General features: G+C 55.0%; 1 protein-coding gene across 1 annotated transcript in view; it reads right to left on the bottom strand.

Moving 5' to 3' along the window:
* Nucleotides 1–849: 849 nt before the first annotated feature.
* The window catches only part of TSPAN14 (tetraspanin 14), a 79,644-nt gene continuing 62,137 nt past the window's right edge, over nucleotides 850–18,356 (bottom strand). Inside the window, exons 3-9 of the mRNA XM_075560987.1 lie at nucleotides 11,515–11,565; nucleotides 9,923–10,069; nucleotides 8,809–8,979; nucleotides 6,571–6,696; nucleotides 5,812–5,856; nucleotides 4,491–4,610; nucleotides 850–2,287 (exon numbers count right to left, since the gene is read on the bottom strand). Coding sequence (XP_075417102.1) covers nucleotides 2,216–2,287; nucleotides 4,491–4,610; nucleotides 5,812–5,856; nucleotides 6,571–6,696; nucleotides 8,809–8,979; nucleotides 9,923–10,069; nucleotides 11,515–11,565 — 732 coding nt within the window. The 3' untranslated portion in view covers nucleotides 850–2,215. The remainder of the gene's footprint in view (nucleotides 2,288–4,490; nucleotides 4,611–5,811; nucleotides 5,857–6,570; nucleotides 6,697–8,808; nucleotides 8,980–9,922; nucleotides 10,070–11,514; nucleotides 11,566–18,356) is intronic.

Genomic DNA, 18,356 nt, shown 5'->3' with positions numbered 1-18,356 from the left:
TCCTCAGTGGGGGAATTGTGTGTGTCTGCTGGTGGCTCCCCAGCAATGTGCCTTGTCTCTTCTCTCCCCACCCTTCAGAGCCAGATGACAGGGCAAATAATGCGGATGTCAGATCCCACGAAGAAGCCAACGGTGGGCCTTCAGATTGGAGCAGGCTGTATAACCAGGGAGGGGCCCGGAGAGAGACCAGGAGCTGCAGGTCCCACCTTCCCCCAGCCCCACCATTCTGTAACAAGCTGGGCCCAAGGCCTGGCGAGATTAGCGCTGCCACTGGCCCCTACTTCACAGGGGCCTCAGGGCCTCAGGGCTCACCCAGGGCCCCAAGCCAGCTCCTCCCAGCTCTGTCCTTCCCGCGGCCGCAGCACCTGAGGGTTTTCCTCCAGGTCTTCACTGGGCGCCGCTCTCCTGACTCCTGGCAAGCCCGTGCTGGTTGGCGTCCAGGTGTGCTCCACAATCTCCCCAGGCCTTTGTGCCGGGGCTCCTCGGGGTGGGCTCAAAGCTCCAGCTCTTCCGTTAGCAGCCAGGTGCTTCCCTGTTACATCACCAGAGTCTGCTCCTCCATAGTCCAAGCTCTCAGGGTCATCCCAGTTCCACAGTTTATAGCTGAGCCTCAAGCCCACTTCAGGCAAAGCTCTCAGTCCAAGGACACTTCAGATGGTGCACACACAGTCTGGAAAGATGCTCAGACTTATTTCAGACTGTGCCAAAGAAAGGCCTTTTTTCTCCTCTCCATCCCGGCCCCGTCTCATCACAGCCTGGCCACGGGCACCGCCAGCAGCCTGGCTTTCTACGGACATGTTCCCAGTCATCTTGAGAGCGACCCCAAATAAGGACAACAAGAACAGCAACTTTAATATAAAGATATATTCCATAAAAGAGTTTTGGCAGCAGGCAAAGAAAAGTATCACATTTCCTAAAAACACGAGTATCCTTTCCCTAGTCTACTGAGAGGAAAATTATCAAAGTCAAAAGAAATAACATTGTCCACAAACACCCACCAGTATGCACCAGTCTGGAATGTACACTTGGGCAAGTACGTAAAGGTAGAGGCGATCCCTGAACGACGGGGGTAGCACTGGTCCAGCTATGGGGAAGCGTTTGGAGAGAGCCCAGCCCCATGGCTCCCCCAGGGGTTACTCAGGACACAAGACAGACAGCATCTCTCAAACAGGCCCTGACAGGAAGCTGGGCATGGGGACCAGGTATCCCAGTGGGGCACTGAACACGAGAGCAAAACAAAACGCCCTGGGCTTCGGAACAGCTCCAGCCTGGGGTCGAGACTCTGCAAAGGAGCCCCAGACCACAGAGGCCCTCTTCCAGGATAAGGTGTACCAGGCTGACCAGCCCTGGCATGTGGCCACCATAGGGGCCCTGGCTCTACAGGGGGAAGGAAGGGGATTCAAGTTCTAGGGACAGTCAGTAGCACAAAGACCATAACAGACAGGAGGCCAATCGGGGGTGGGAGGGGGGTGTCTGGGGAGCATGGGATAAGGACACATGGCACCAAGGTCACTGGGGACGAAGGAGGGGCTGCTGGGGGCACGGATAAGAAGGACTTCAATCCAGGACACCAAGTAAGGCTGCTTAGAAGAGGATGCCACGGAAAGAAGAGGGCGGGAAGAAAGGTGGTGAGAACATTGTTACCACTATAAATAAACTATGTACACTGTGAGACCACGCCCCCAGTGCCTAATGCTGCAGAAACCAAAGCGGGGCTTGCCTGGGGAGGGGGCCTGGAGGGCAGTGATGAGGCTTTCCGGTGGCACGGGCCACACGCGGGCTCAGGCTTACTTCACAGCGGCATGGTCGAGGGTCCTGCCAACAGCCCAGTGGCCGAGGCCGGAGTTCTGCTTGCTTTTCCCGCCCGCAAACACACCAGACTTCAGATGAGGCCCCTTGGCCACTGGTTGGTCCACTCTGTGAGCACCCCCAGCTCAGCCCCGCTCACCGCACGAGGTCGGCACAGAGGGAGCAGGCAGCCTCCAGGGTGGGAGCTGGGTGGCACCTGACCTCAAGGAGGTCTGACCCTGTTTGAGCTGACCCCAGTGGGACACAGTCACGCGTCCACATAGGCAGGAAGGACCCCGTGCTGCGGCGGCGGCAGCAGGTCACGCTGGTGCAGAGGCAGGGCACTGGCTCTCTCTACGGTAAAAGTCAGAGACGCGGGCAGCTTTGCCTCAACCGCGGGGCTTGGTTCCTCACCCACCTCCGCTGTTCAGAAGTGGTGGCCTGCCTTCACTGCCTCGATGTCCGAGATCAGGGTCCTTGCCAGAAAGATGCCGAAGATCTGAAAGAAAGCCAACAGTCAGCAGCTGGGGGCAAGGGGGGGCGTGCCCAAGGATGCGGGCACAGCCCTGCCACCACCCATTTCCAGGAATAAGGGTGCAGAGATGGAAGCCCTTGAAGGAGAAACACAAACAGACCACTGCCATGTAGTCAACGTCAACACAACACCAGCCCCATGTGCCCCGGAGTAGAACTCTGCTCCCTGGGATTTTAAAATGATCTTTTCTGGGGTGCTCGTAGGCAGAATCGAACCTCTAAACTTTCAGTTAGCAGCCCAGCATGTGCACTAACAGCACCACCAGGATGCGAACACTTGGTCACCAGCAACAAGCTTCCCACCCACTAATGTGGGTACCGTGCAGTCTAAGGCTGCATCTCTGGGGCTACAACAACCAACATGGTTCCTGGGTGCAGAGAGATGCTCTGCTTAGGCTCCAACTCATCACATACTTACTACAGGGTGGGAGGCATTCAGTGTCCCGGGCTTAGACAAAAGTGACAGGCTGCCCCACGTGGCCCTGATTCCCAAGACTGTGCCTCAGATGTTCCCCATCAGCCTGCACTTTGGAGATTTGCTATTGTGATGCCTGAAGTTCTGCCTCACTTTGGGGGACATGATACCCACTGGCGATCCTGGCTTCCCACCACCACTAGACCAATGTCAACATGAAATCTACGCTGGGGTGTTGGTTTCTTTTAGACTCTTATTGGGGTTCATACCGGATGAGTTAGTCCTTTCGTTGGCTTCTCTTGCCCATTTTACAAGTACTTTGGGCTTGTGTTTTATAGATTCTTCTACGCGCGTGTGTGTGTGTGTGTGTGTGTGTGTGTGTGTGTGTGTGTGTGTGTTGACCCCAGGCCCATGCCACTCACTTCAAGGTTAAGTCCGGGTGATATTTTTTCTTTTTTAATCATTTTTTGGGGGGCTTGTACAACTCTTATCACAATCCATACATCCATCCATTGTGTCAAACACATTTGTTGCCATCATCATTCTCAAAACATTTGCTTTCTGCTTGAGCCAGCCCTTGGTATCAGCTCCTTTTTCCCCTCCCTCCCTGCACCCCACTCCCTCATGAACCCTTGGTAATTTATAAATTATTATTTTGTCATATCTTACCCACTCCCTTCATGCACTTTTCTGTTGTCCATCCCCCAGGCAGGAAGGTATATGTAGATCCTTGTGATCGGATCCCTCTTTCTACCCCACCTTCCCTCCACACTCCCGGAATCGCCACTCTCACCACTGGTCCTGAAGGGATCATCTGTCCTGGATTCCCTGTGTTTCCAGTTCCTCTCTGTACCAGTGTACATCCTCTAGCCAGATTTGTAAGGTAGAATTGGGATCATGATAGTTAGAAGGGGAGGAAGCATTTAGGAACTAGAGGAGAGTTGCATGTTTCTTTGTTGCTACCCTGCATGCACCAGGTGATACTTTTTCTAAGGGTGCATTTGCTGGGAAAGAACCGTATCAGTCTTGCAGGCACTGCTCACCAGCCCTGGGCAAGCTCCGGTCTCTGCTCCCCACTGAGGCCTTCCAGCCCCTCTGCCACAGACTTGAACAGCTTCATGTGACCAAAGTTCTTCTGCACGACACATGGGGTTCAAATGAATGAGAGGACCAAGGTGGCTGCAAAGGGCAGTGGACGCCCAGTATGAGCACCCAGCTCAAGTGCCAGGGCCAGAGCAGATGGGGCCCTGGTGTACCTGCACACTCCTATGCACAGACCTCCCTCAGACACATCCGTGGGTCTCTGCAGTTCCTGATGCCTCCTTATTTCCTACCACTCTCCACCAGCAAAGGGGGAGGGAGGGGACCCCCAAAAGCAAGTAACAGGCTCCAACCTCTAGAAGGCAATGCCTCCTTATGTAGCTTACTGGACCCCCTAGACACATACAAGGCCAAGGTACCCTCCTGGCAGCCCCCCAGACATGAAGTGCCTCCCACCTTCAGGTAGCAGACCCAGGAGGGGGATTTGACATCATGGTCCCAGCCCAACCCTGAGTATGTGACTCTTACAGGAGCCGCGATGGTGCAGCCCAGCACGGCCTTCATGCACACACAGCCTGGAGCATCCACCAGAACCCCTTTGTTGGTCCACCAGGTGCCTGAAGGCCAAGCACACCCAAGCTGAGCAAGCGCTTTCCGTGGGAAGGCCAACTCCTAGAGTGAAAGGACGGGGGAGGGGCTGCCTGGAACGAACCTGCAGCAGTGAGATGGCGATGAAGATGCCAGCCACGATGTAGATGTTCCTGGGGAGCCAGCCCTCCAGGGCCTGGATACAGCCTTTCGTGAAGATGGACTCATCCCACTTGTTCTTCGGCTGCAGGGAAGCATGTCAGCTTAGCCTTCGCCTCACAGGTCTCCACACCTGGTCTGTGCCAGGCTGGGCACTGGGAGGTGGGTGCCTTGGATCCGCTGAACTTGCAGAAGAAACATGTCTACTGCCCTGGTTTCTCCAGAAGGCCCACGCCTCCCCCTGGATTGGATGCCATTACCGTCTAACCAAAGGCTTCCTGGCTATTCCCCTGGCCCTCCCCGTCTCTGGGTGGGCCTGCAGATGGACTCACAGAGGGGAGGGGCTTAGAAAAGGAGCTGCTTTTAAAGCAAGGGGAACTGGGGGAGGGGACTCAGTATGTCTCCAGGACGAAGATGGGAGGAGCTCCCCATACCAGGAGCACAGGTAAGCTGAGCCCTGGGGAACCTAAGGTCGTAGATGAAGTCATCAGCAGGCGGGCTCCCTCGAAGTGCAGTGTTTGCTCAGTAGACGGGCACACCCCACCCATCACCCATGGAGTCACTCAGCCACCAGCTTCCTCTGTGGCGACACTGAAGGAACATCAATTCATTTTCAAGGCTGGCTTGGAAAATCATACAAGGGTCACCAAACGTGGACACAGGCCATCCAGCCAAGTGAAGCCACTGCAGGGCTGGAGTTTCCTAAGCCAGTGCATAGATCTCTGCCCAGAGGGAGGGCGCCTTGTGCTGATTCCCTGAGACCCTGCCCCTCAAAACAGCAGCCACTCATAAGCCATTCAAAGGTTACCAGAAGAACCGGGGTGGGACTGCATGCGTGCCCGGGTCTTTGGGGAAACGGTCTTGTTTCTCTTTCCAGCCAAGTGCACATTCCCATATCTAGAGCCCATCTTTCCCCGGGAAGGCTGGCTTTGCCCTACATCCATCCCTTTGTGGTCACCACCGCCTCCACGGGAGGCATCCAGGTTTCATTCTGGACCCTCCACACGATGTGGCCCTTCGGAGGATCTAGGGGCCTCGGAAGTGTAGTGGTGCTCCGTGAAACGTTCAGCCAACCCCTTCCTGCTGGCACAGCGACTTCGGGCTTTTGAGACTCGTTCACAGGTTTGCAATTACAAATCACCATTTCCGAGGGTCTTGTCGCCAGCCAGGCTGAGCGTGTCCAGGCCCTCCCTACCCTGATGTTCCGCTCCACTTTGCAATGGTGCTGAATCAGGAAGCGGGGCCACGGGAATGAAACTGTTAGAGGCGCACATAAGGGTTCTCACCTGGGTCCTGACATCATATCCACACTGAGTGTTGATAACTTTTTGCTGTAAGAAAAACCGGGGCAAAGATTGAAGTGATTTTCATGATTTTTTTAAAGGTGCCTCCAGCACCTCCCACCCCAACCCCGGCAAAACACCCAAGCAAAGTCATGACAGCCTGGCACCCTCCCAGGATGCTGCCAACAGGCTTTCCTCTGCGAAGCGCTAGCTGGGCTGTACCAGCCACGCTTTCCACAGCAGTCACACCCTGGATGTCGTGGACGGGCATGGCTGAACCCCAAGACCACTTTGTTTTTGACACGGAAACTGGAATTTCGTATACCTTCATATCTCACAAGATATTAAGCTCCCAATCTAATTCCGACCATTTACAAGCATAAAATCCACTCTCGGTGGCTGGTGACCCATTCAAAAGAGACTACGGCTGGTTCAGGCCCACGGTGGCTCTGACTCCTAGCCGACCTGTAACACAGTAGAACGAAGCGCTGCCAGGCCCTGTGCCATCTCCACAATCCTTGTGGACGAGACCATTGCAATCCACAGGGATTTCACCAGATGGTTTTCGGAGGTTAACCACCAGGTCCCTTTTCTCCTGGTCCACCCTTGTCTGAAAGCCTTGCTGAAACCTGTTCAGCAGCGTGGCGGCACCCAAATCCCCACTGACCAATGGTCCCAGGAGAGAGTAGCAGCCCAGAGCCTGGGCAGGGGGCAGCTCAGCCTCCGGAGGCCCACAGGTCTCAGCCGAGCAGGAGGACTCACCGCGGGATCTGGCACACAGCAGGAAAAGGGCACCCCGCACTTCTCCCGGCTGTAGCTAGAGCCGCTGCAGTTGAAGTAGGCATTGAGGTCCCAGTCTTCAGGGTTGTACGCTCCGCAGCACTGGTTCTACGATCACCAGATCCGGGGGCAGTCAGGGGACAGAGCAGCGGGGCTTCATTCTAGTTGCTCCCCCACCCCAACCCCAACCCCATACACAAAGAAAATAAGTCCTCCTCACTCAGAGGTGCCCGGTGCTGCCCACCTGGTGGGGGTGGGGGTGACCCTGAGCTGGAGTGCACCCAAGACGCAGCGTGCGCACGGCTCTTCCTCTACTGCCCTCCAGCACTGAGATGACCTGTCTCTCCTTTGAGACGCCCCTGCACCTCAACTGGCTCTAAGGAGAGCAGTCCCCCTCACACCACGCGTCCCCTCTGAGAACTCCCAGGGCTGTCCTAACTCTCTTTTTGGACTCTACCAAAAAGCAGCTGCCACAAGGCAAGGTTTGGGGTGAGGGTCACTGCCAGCAGTGAGACCGCTGCCCTCAGCAGGCCTCCGTCCTCCCCTGCGTCCTAACACCATTATCAGCGGCAGCTGCCAATCAAGTGCCCGGCTGGCTAGAAACCTTGCGAGCACAAGGGCTGCTGCCTGTGGCGGGTTGTGTTGTCCGCTTGCCCTCACTGCTGACATACGATGGGACCCCCTTTTCCCTTAAAAAGCTCTAAACTCCAGTGCTTTTTAGGGTGGCTAGTATTTCAGCCAGCTGCAGCTCCGCTACCTCAAGCCTTCTGGACAGGTGAAAAGGCAGGCCAGCAGGAGAGGAAGCATCGTGTCTCTGGGGCCAGCAGGGAGGAGCCGCTCCCCAGCCTGCAGTGGAGCACAAGCCTGGGACCCGTGAAGATGGAAAGGGGAGAGCGCCCAGGGTGGGACGCAGCGGTGTGGGGGGATGACGGCAGGAGCTTTCATAGAGGAAAGCACTCAGAGCCCCCTGCCTGCCGACTTGATCCCCAGGTGCCCAAACCAATTTGGCCGAGCGCCACCTTCTCAGAAATAAAAATTACTCAATGCTCCCTGGCAATGGAAGACTTTAGGACTACAGTTCAAAACCCAGGGTCAAGTGTGGGTACATGCGTCAGCAGCACCGCTGGGTTACCCCACCACCCTGCCACTGCCGCCACCACTAGGGGCACCTACTTAAGGACACACTATATGGGGTTTTTAAGACTGTCAATCTTTAGGGGCGCAGACGACCTCATCTTTCTCCCGAGGGGCAGCTGGTGGGTTTGAACTGCTGCCCTTACAGGGAGCAGTCCAATGTTTACCTGACGGTGTCACCAGGGCTCCTTTCCACAAGCCGGTCACTAACCACAGACACAAGCGGAACATTCTGTTCATAATGGGCTCTGGGGGACCCTATCACACCAGCTCTAAGAGTTTCAAATAAGTTAATACTGAGAGTGGATTGCGGCCACATGTAACACTCTCTCATTCATTTCCTTCCTAGAACCAAGTCCCTGTACAGAAAGGTCTAGATGAAGCTAGGTTTCTGGCACAGCGAGGAGAGCACGGATCCAACCAGAGCCCTGTGCAGCTTCCAGTCAGGAGGCACTTCTCCCCAGGGGGAGCAGCTGGGACACAGGCGGCCAGGCACAGCTAACACAGGGGGGCCAGAGGCCAGAGGCGGAAAACGCCCGGCCAGGCACTGTGGACACTGCTCCAGGAGATTTTCCAGGGAGGATACATCCCTCTCCATCTGGAGAGGCTTCCTCTACGTCAGCTCTGCCCTTTCAATCAGTAAGGGCCCAGTCGGAGCACAGGGGAAGGGCCGGAATAGCCTGAGATGGTGACTCCTGAGTAGAAGGAGGAGAAGCTCTCCCCTCGGGCCCTACATGAGCAGGAGTCCAGGGAGAAGGGAAGCCTGTTTGGGTGGCTGCAGGGCCAGGCTGGGGAGGACCACGGTTGGCTACCAGCACTCTGGAAGATCGGGGCCCAACAGGAACAGGAGGAGTGGACTCTGAGAGACGGTGGTCATGGATGCAGCTAGACCTGCCTGCCCAACGCCTCCACAGCCAGAGCGGACCTGGAGCCCAGCAACCAGGAGCGGTACCTCCCACAGCCTTCCCTGCATCTGCAGCCACTAAGGAAGAAGGAGCCCCAGGACTCCACCATTAGGCTCAACTTCCCACGGCACATGCTAGGGAGGTGTGCGCTCTCCCAGGGGGCCCTCTGTGGGTGGCTTACAGCTTTCTGGAGAGAGTCGATGAGGTTCTGCAGGTCGATGTCATCCCGGTAGGATATGATGTTATTCTCAAAGAACTCCCGGAACCGGTCTCTCACCCAGTCCTGGAACAAGAAGGCTAGCACGGCCACGGCCAGCTCCAGGAAGAAGATGAATACGATGGCCCCACAGAACTGCATGGGAAAAGGACAAGCAGGGGTCACCCACCTGCAAGCACTGCTCGATGTGCCGTGAGGATCGTGGGCTCTCTCGGCACCCGAGGGCCCTCCACGAGGGCCTGGGAGCCCCACGCCATTAGCTGCGTGATGTGTAAAATGGGGGCATGAATCCCGACCCACAACGTGGCCATCAAAATCGTGGGGATGCCAACCTCCGCAGGGACCAGTGCACGGTCACAGTGCTGCCATCAGTCCCACAGGGAGTTTAGCAGCTGTGCCCCGGCAGACAAACATGGAAACTCCAAAGCACAGCACTGTTTTAGGCGACAAGTAGAAAACAGCCATTTCCTTCACTTTTTAAATTAAGACCAACAAAGAAGGAGGAGTTTGAGCCGATCAATACAACAAATAATCAATACTTTTTTTCCTATCAGAAATACGTCCTGTCCCATCTCCACCCCCCCCCATGCTATTTCATTTTAACTGCATGCGCTTCCAAACAAATGGCTCCGCATCTAAATATAAACTGGCGGCTCTTCCAGGAAATCCTGGATTCTGTACACACACGGCCCGCGGGAGGGAAATGACTAGCTAAGCCTTACTGCTGCCCATCCACCCGGTTTTATCCTCATCAGGAAGGGCAAAGGTGAGGAGCAGACACATAACTCTTTTAGAACTTCAGAGAGAGACTGAGGACAAAAAGAAAGAAAAACAAGAAAGAACAGAGAGCGGAGCTACCACTGAGCTCCAACTCCTCTCCGGTGGCCGAAACCCAGGGCCCACCCTCTCCTGGGACGGAGCGGCATGCAGCTGGACTTCTCTTGAATCGCCCTGTGCTCAGCAAGCCGCCGCCTCCTCCACCGCTGGCCCTGGGCATGGTTCTGAGCCGCCACCCCTCCGCCCAAGTGGGCACAATCTGCCCAACAGAGTCCACACCCCAGCCCCAGATGGTACTCACAAACTTGAGCAGGCAGATGTTCTCTCGGAGGGCCCCCACGCAGCCAGCAAAGCCCAGGGTGAACATCACCACACCCACCAGCAGCACCAGCACCACAGGGTCAATCCCATGCAGCCTCGTCACTTTGGTGAGGTCGGACAGCACACCCTGAAAGAGGCAGAAAACCGAGCAGCCTGGAGGTGGGGTGGAGGGTAGGGTCAGGGTGGCCTGATGGGTAGGTTGCACCCAGTACTAAGGACAGGAGCCTGCCTGCTGACGCTGTCCTGAAAGCCAGGCCCAGTGTTCCACCTTCCTCAAGCCCCTCCACCCCTGCCTCCAGCAGACCCAGGCTTCCTTTGCAGTCTGCAGGGTACACTGGCTAGGTGAGAGGGTGGGGGGCACCTGGGGTCTCCGAACGAGACCTGGGATTACAACCTGAACACTAGCCATCCGGGCACCTGACTTCATGAATCCCTTGAGGCTGCAGCCAACTCATGGGCTCTCCAAAGATGAACAGGCCTTCTGTGTAAGCACTCTGGTGCAGAGCGTGGCCAACAGGGGCAGCCAGGCAGGGCGGCATCTCGCAGAGCATTCTGTGAGGTGGACACTCGCACTACACACACACAGGGGCTACCAAGCACACTCGAGGCCTGGATAATGCAATCCTAAACCATTTCTGTGAAGTTGAAATACAAAGGGGCCCTTGTGGCTAGGAGCCGGCAGGAAGGACAGAGCAGGTTAAAGCTGCCCTTCCTTAGCCACATGCCAGGCTCCACCCTGTAGGGTTACTGCAATCCCAGAGATAGCCACACGGTGGCACTATAAGGCACCAAGCACAATGGCTTGTAGGTCACTGGGGCAGAGCAGCAGATGGCCGCCTGGCCCTTGTCCTCTGGTGGTTTACAGGCCAAACAAAATGTACCACAACCCGAAGGCAGCCCTTCCTATCTCCCCAGGGCAAGGGAGGAAACCCTGCAGACCTTAATGGCAGGTCCGGCGGACCCGTCTTCTGAGAATACAGGAAGGGTGCATTACTGAGCCACCTCCCAATATCCACTCACAGTGCTAGAGGCAGTCCCTGGGCTCCCCCGCCCCACATCACATCCTCTGGTCCATCAGAGCTGGCCCGCACTCCTGAGGGCTGTGCAGGGGGGCTTCAAGTGCTTACAGACCTGCCTCTGCTTCAAGAGCAGGCCTTTCTAACCAGGGGGCACCAGTGGGGGCGGGGGCGGGGCAGGTGTGAAGGATGGAAGCCCCTCTCTGTTTACAGGGGTTCTGTGGACAAAGGTGCTTCAGGAACCAACAGAGCTGTGTTCAAGGTGGGGGGGGGGAGGGGAGAAGAAGGCTCTCCCCCTTCACAAAGCTGAAAGCCCCAGGTGGTGGTCCTGTCACCAACCTCTACTAACTGGCCCTAGGCTAGGGAGCAGAGCAGGGCTCAGGCGCCGTGGGGTCCCCAGAAGTTCCACAACTACTCTGGAAACTAGCTCTGTAGAGAATAATTCCAAGGTGGGGATGCGGAAAAAGGACTTGCGGGGGAGCAGCCGTGAAAGGGTGGGGGTGGGGCAGTTAAAACTAGCTGAACCTGAGAGGGTCCTAGCCACAGTCGCACCTACCTTTTCGCTCCATGCCCACAGTCCGACGCCCAGGAAGACCACTCCGGCCAGCTGGCAGGATGGGGAGAAAGAGAGAGAACTAGGTCAGACCCCAGGCTCCCTGGTTCCTCTCGAGAGTCCACACTGGGGGGGGGGGTCTGGCTCATATCCAGCAGGGTGGGGCAGCAACAAACACTGGGCATGTCCACCTGATAGCAAAGGACTTTTCATACTTCACATGCCCCCAGTGGGATCTTGTTCTCCCAACCTGGCTTCCCCACAGCTCACCCCAGGCTCAAGAAACCTACACCCCATCCTGGGCACCCCTTCCTGCCAACCACACATGCAAGACCCTTCGTGGTTCTGGCCTTCAAAAGACACAATGCGTCTGCCACCCCCTTCTTACTGACTTTCTGTAGTCCACTTCAGTCTGGTCCGACTGATCTCATCCCTCACCAGTAGCCCCATCTCCAATGAGAGAGCCCTGGGGACACTCATGGGGGCAGTTCTTCCATGTCCTATCGGGCCCCTATGAGTCGGCATCGACTCGATGGCAGAGAGTTGGTTTTCTGGGCGACACTCTGCCCACATACACACGCCCTGCGGTTCACTTCACCATTCCCTCCGCCCGCCTGACAGCTCATGCTGCCCGGGGTCACTTCAGAAGTCCGCTGCCCACTGCAGCAGCGCCGGCCCCCTCCTCTCACAGGGGCTGAGCACTGAGGGTAAGGGCTCTTGTTTGTCCCCACTGTCTTACAGGAAGAACTAAATATAACTCACACCAAAGACAGGAACTTGGGGGAGGGGTAATCACATGTACCATTGGTCCCAGGAACACTCGCCTGGAGGGGCCCTGGGAAACATCCGTTATGAGATGAAGAAACAGAGGCGGAGCAGAGGGAGCCGTGGCTGGCCTGGGTGCCCACAGGATGGGGCCGGCAGGCAGGCAGCCTCACGTGTTTCATTAATGTGCGCTACGAACACACAGACCTCACAAGTCCGGGCTTTAAAGAACACATGCTTATCTCCTTCTAGTCTGGAGGCTGCAAGTCCAAATCAGGGTTGGCCACGCTGATGAGTGCCTTGGCCACAGCCCCAGGGGCTCCGTGGCGGTCCTGGGCTGAGAGACAATCCACACATTCTCTCCTCCTCAGTGTGCGTGCGTGTCTGTGACTACCGTCTCTGCACCCATTCCGGTTCTCTCACAACCCAGAAGTGATCAGGTTTAGGACTCACCCTACTTGGGAATGACCTAACATAACAAAGAAAACCTGACTTCCAAGAAGGGTCCTCTTTATAGCTGGCAAGCTGATGCCCAGCTCATGGTAACCCCAATGCACAATGGAACATAATTTCCCGTCAACGTGATCTATGAAAGTGTTTGAGGTGGAGTCTAGCCTGTCCATCGGGCCACAGCCTGATGACACCTTCTTGTGGTCGTGGCCTTTTTCACAAGGACCTGGGAACCTTCCCCGCCTCTCTCTGCCTTCACCTTCCTGCTGGCTGACCCTGATTGCGGCCACCGCCCCGGACCACATAACTTTGTACCCACTGGCCTGTGATGTTTCTGCATCACTGCAGGTGGCTGCGTGAGTCTGAAGAGGGACTGATGGACTTGAGCTGGACCGGGCTGGGCTGCTTTCTCGATATATAATTACTTGAGACACTCACACATATAAGGATACTTCTTGGTATAAAGCTATGTATTATACATATATGAGTGCCACTGAATTCGTTTCTCTAGTCAAGCCGGCCTGGCACAGATCCCAAGCCACCCATACCTCCAACATCCCCTTGCTGGATGGGCAACCAGCCCACTGCAATCCACGGGCTTTTCACTGGCTTATTTCTAGCAGGAGGTCACCAGGCCTTTCTCCCAAGTCTGTTTCAGTTTGGAAATGCCACTGCGACCTATGGAGCATCCTGGACGCTTTCACTGACAAGCTCATGATAAGTAAGCCTGAGCCGCACTGCCTGGAGTCAAACCCGGCCTCCCACGTGGAACCATCACCGACCTCTACTCGTTACCAGCACGGAGGCCAAGATGTCAACGCATTTTTGGAGAACTTGTCATCATAGGCCCTTTCCATGGAATTCTCGGAGGCATCTGGTGGCAATGACCCATCCCCTGGCCACCAGCCATGGTGCCTGTTCAGACTTGGAGGTCAGCCTCCAGGAACCCTCCTGAATCAGCTTTCCCCAGAAGCAGCAGACCAACCTTCTGCCACGCCCAGGGAGAGGCCATGCTTCAGTCCCCTCCTACCATCAAGGAAGCAAACTTCCTGATTACCACATCCTAACAACACCCTCAATGGAGCTGAGGGGATACAGGCTAACTACCACGCCCTGTTTATGGGGTGGGGGTGCAGGCCTCTGATGTGGAGCAAGAGGGCCTCTGCCTGAGGTCCCACGGCTGGGTGGGGCAGGCTGTGTCTCAACATCCTGACCACGTTTTATCTCCCCCCACACGTCAGGACCAGTCAGCAGGCCTGAAAGGGGAAGGAGCAGACTGAGCCCTCTGCCACGGGGCCTTGGTGGAGGCAAAGCAGAGGGATAGCAAGGTCAGGGCAAGTGGATAGGGCCTCTCTAGGGGTGGGGCGGGGTGCGCGTGCCACATCTCCGCCTCAAGCCAAGTCCTGTGGCCCTGCCCTACCTTGTGTTAACCACACCGTCAGTGTGCTCACAGCTGAGTGAGCCCATGGCACTTCAGCCAAGCGTGAGCAAGGCCTCCCTGAACTGAGGAAAAGACCCCCCCCCCCAAGCGGCCTCTCACTCCCCACATGGTGGGCCGGCCCCTAGTAAGATCGCAGTGACCTCTGGGCAAGGCACTGGAGCCACCCTCCCAGGCCCGGGGCCTTTCTGCAAGCAATCTCAAGGCGGGCGCCCACCAGCAAAGCCCCATTTCCAGACTTGCCCACTGGCTCCTGGCCAGGTCCAGCCGATGTTCGGAGGCCCTTCTCCAGGCTGGCTGTGCAGAGGAGCCTCAGCTATGCCAGCATGGAGAAGACTACCCAGGCATGGGACACTGAATTGTGACAGTCTGGGATACGGCAAGTAGGGAGGTTTTTGGGGGGGGGGGCGCCCAGTGCCTGGTTCCAATCTCCACTGACCAAGTCCTAGCAAGAAAACCTTGTACTTGCAGGTCTGGGAGCCCCTCGGATCCTGGCTGTCCTCTACAAAGCGGGCTGGCTGGCGCTGCCTGGACACACGGGAGGGCTGAGCAAATGTGGGAGGAACGATACTGCCTGTGACAGGTCCCGGGACATGGAGGCTGGTCCTCCAAGGCTGGGGGCAGAGCCCTGTAGAGGAGACTCCGCAGTATCTGCTGTAGCGCAGACACAGGTAGACCTACAGATGGCTCATGCTCTCTGCACCCCTTCTCTCCACCCCAGGTCCTTCTCTGAACCCCACCACCTGCATCACGCTTTGTCCCAGGTCAAGCTTCTCTTTTCTGGGGCATCTGTTTTACTCTGGAGATAATACTGACTGACCGGAGTCAAGAGGATTGGGAGTCCCCGAGATTCACACCCTCAATGGCTAACCAAAATGCTGACGGTTCGCGTCTACTTAGAGGGGCCTTGGAAGAAAGGCCTGGTGATCTACTTCCCCCAAATCATCCGATGAAAACCCTAGATGAAAACCCTACGGAACACGGTTCTTGTGGGAGTAACATAATTTCAAGTCAACTTAAAGTGCAGGGGTGGAGTTCAGCCTGACAACCAGGTCACAGCCTGATGGTGCCTCCTTGTGGGTGTGACCTCCTCATAAGGAGGGTCCTGGGAACCTCCCCATCCCACCTTCACCTTCATGCTGGCATGGAGCCACGCTGAGCCCTGTGCAAGCCCTGGAGATGATCCACCTCCATTAGATCCACAAGACTTTGCACCCACCAGCCTGTGATCTTCCCGTATGACTGCATGTGGCTCCGCGAGTCTGAAGAGGGATTTATGGACTAGAATTGGACTTCGGGACTAGTATCCGTTTTATGGGCTGTGACGTTTTCCTGATACACAATTACTCCTTGATATAAAGCCCTCTCTTACCAATTTATGAGTGTCACTGGATTTGTTTCTCTAGTCAGCCCGGCCTAACACAGTTCTACTCCGACACACATGAGGTCACCACAAATCGGGGTCACCTGAACAGTGTCTAGATCTATCTATCTATCTATCTATCTATCTATCTATCTATCTATCTATCTATCTATCTGTCTAGGCAGTGGAATAGGAGACGGAACAGCCTCAGCTCTGCATCTAACCGTACCCCGTGACCCTGGGGACGCCCAGCTCTCTTGGGCCTCAGACTGACCATCTGTAAAACAAGTAGCTGCAGAAGAGGAAGGACATCTTGGGACTCCCAGAGTTCCGCCATCACGAACCATGGTGTGTGGACCCCACGCAGTCCTGGCACCCCCGTCAGAACAGGGAACCCTCCTGGTGCCAGGCCTCTTGAGTGCAGAGTAGCAGCTTCGGTACAGCCACCTGATTTGTCAACAATTCAACCGAATGGGAGTTCAGAAACGAGGTCACAGAGCACAAGCCCTAGATATGCCCTGCCCCCCCCCCACATGCTGCAGGCCAGAGGAGCCCTAAACTCCCAATCCTACACAGAGCAAAGACGGTTCCTCTCATGACAGCCCCTGGAATAACTGTCTGAACCAAGCCGTGACCCAGCAGGAGTTTAGATGGTCTGGACACAGAAGGGATGGTGGGGCCCAGCTTCCTCTGTACAGAGAGAAATGTTCCCCTGTCCCTGGGCAGGGGGAACTGGCGCAAGGTCACCCAGTTATTGCACGCCCTGTTTTTTCCCTGCCAGCAGAGCAATTCTCAGACTTCTCCCAGAACAGCGAGGGGAGGGGCCATGGCCTCTATGCTATGTCCCAGATAGCAGCCATCCCACCCACCCCCCACCCCACAGGGGACCAGCAATGTCAGGACTGTGAAATGAAGGGCAGTTGGGGGTGGGGGGGGTGTCATCCAAGGTGGTTACTGGTCGCTGCCCAAACAACAGAGAGAACAATCCTCAGGCACAGCTCTCCTTCCTACCCAGTCTCTGCCACCACCGAAACAACGCACAAAGATTAACAAAGCAGAGAAGAAACCCCCTAAACCAGGCGCTGGGACTTATGGTAAGGGCTACAGAGCGGCTCTCTTCGTGTGCCAGATGGGCTGCCTCAACTCCTCCAGTGAAAGCTGCCCTAGGGGATAGGTCCAGAAATGTCTATCATAGGTTCCAGGATAAGCACACATCCAAAACCAGGTGGCGAGCCAAATGTGGTCCACTGGTAACCCTGCAAAACCATCACACAGAAACCATCTGGATCCAGAGGCCGAAGTCCAGAGTCCCTCAGCTCAGCTGCACAAACCCCAGGCTAATCTGGCAATTCAGGTCTCCAACATCGGAGAAACACTGGTATATTTTTTGCATCACTTTGAGAGGCCCTAAGCGCTTAAATCTGCTAAGCAATCCAAATGATATATTCCTACAATGGAACAGTACAGAACAGTGAGAATAAATTATCTACAACCACATTGAGAGTGAATCTCATAACACAATAGCTAACCAAAAATGTCATGTGAGACACAAAAGGCTTTCTATTCTTAGAGAAGTACACTTAGCCAGAGGAACTGTATCGAGACATTCAGTCAAAGGTTACTACACAGGCCGGGGGGGGGGGGGGTGAGGGAGGCTCATAATAAGGAATACTCCCGTAAATAGACCCAGAAATGACAGAGAAGACAGAATTCGCAGACAAAAGTAGAAGACATAAGAAAAACCCAAATGGAAAACGCAACAGAAGCGAAGAATTCACCAGGTGAGATTAACAATTAGGCGCTGCAGAAGAAGAGATCAGAGAATGTGAAGACAAAGCAAGAGTAACTTCACAAACTAAAGGGTAAATCCATTAGTGCCAAGTCAATTCAACTCAGTAACCCTACAAGACAACGTAGAATTGCCCTTCAAGCGTTGCGAAGCTGTACTCTTCCTGTAGTGGTTATGCATTAGGCTGCGATATCCATGGTTGGTAGTTCAAAGCCACCTACAGCTGCCTGGAGAAAGACTGGGCTTTCTACTCCCGTAAACAATGACAGTCTCAGAAACCCACAGGGGTGACTATGAGTCAGCATTGACTCAATGGCAGTGGGTTTAGTTTTTTATTTTGAATCCTCATGGACGCACACTGCCAATATTTCTCCCACGGGGCAGTTGGTGAGTTTGAACTGCCAGGCGGTTAGCAGCTGAGCACTTGACCAAGGTGCTACCAGGGCTCCGAAGAGGGAGAGCCGACAACGAGCCATTCAACCTGTAACTTACTGGACTTCTAGGAAAAATGTTTATGTGGGGGAACTGACATGGGGGAAGGTATATGTCAAATAATTTTTAAAGAGTGCAAATTTGATGAAACTATAAATCCACCCACTCAAGATGCTCAAGGGGCCTCAAGCAGGGGAAGCACAAAGAAAAATTGCACCCATGCATATGAGAGGGCTTCAAAACGTTTGCGGAAACAATGGATTAAGGAGTGATGGAATGGTTCCACATTTTTTGAAGCCCCTCCCATAACAAAATTCCTAAGATCCAGTAATAAAGAGAAAATCTTGAAGTGAGCTGAGGGGAAAAAGCATCTCCGGCCAAAGAACAAGATAAAAACCATACAGGATTCTCGTGGCACTTACTCGAGCCAGGAGAAGTGGAATGACACACTTAAAAAACAAAAAGAGGAAAAGCAAAGGCTATGAAATTAGATTCTGTATTTAGCAAATATATCCTCCAAAGATGATGAAATGAAGTATTTCTCAAAAAAAATTTAAAAACTAGGAATCCAAAGGCAACAGATCTACAACTCAGGCATATTAATAATG

The sequence above is a fragment of the Tenrec ecaudatus genome, chromosome 10 (genome assembly GCF_050624435.1).
Source record: "Tenrec ecaudatus isolate mTenEca1 chromosome 10, mTenEca1.hap1, whole genome shotgun sequence".
Classification (NCBI taxonomy): domain Eukaryota; kingdom Metazoa; phylum Chordata; class Mammalia; order Afrosoricida; family Tenrecidae; genus Tenrec; species Tenrec ecaudatus.
Note: the sequence above shows the minus strand (reverse complement) of the source record. Positions and strands in the feature narration are given on the sequence as shown.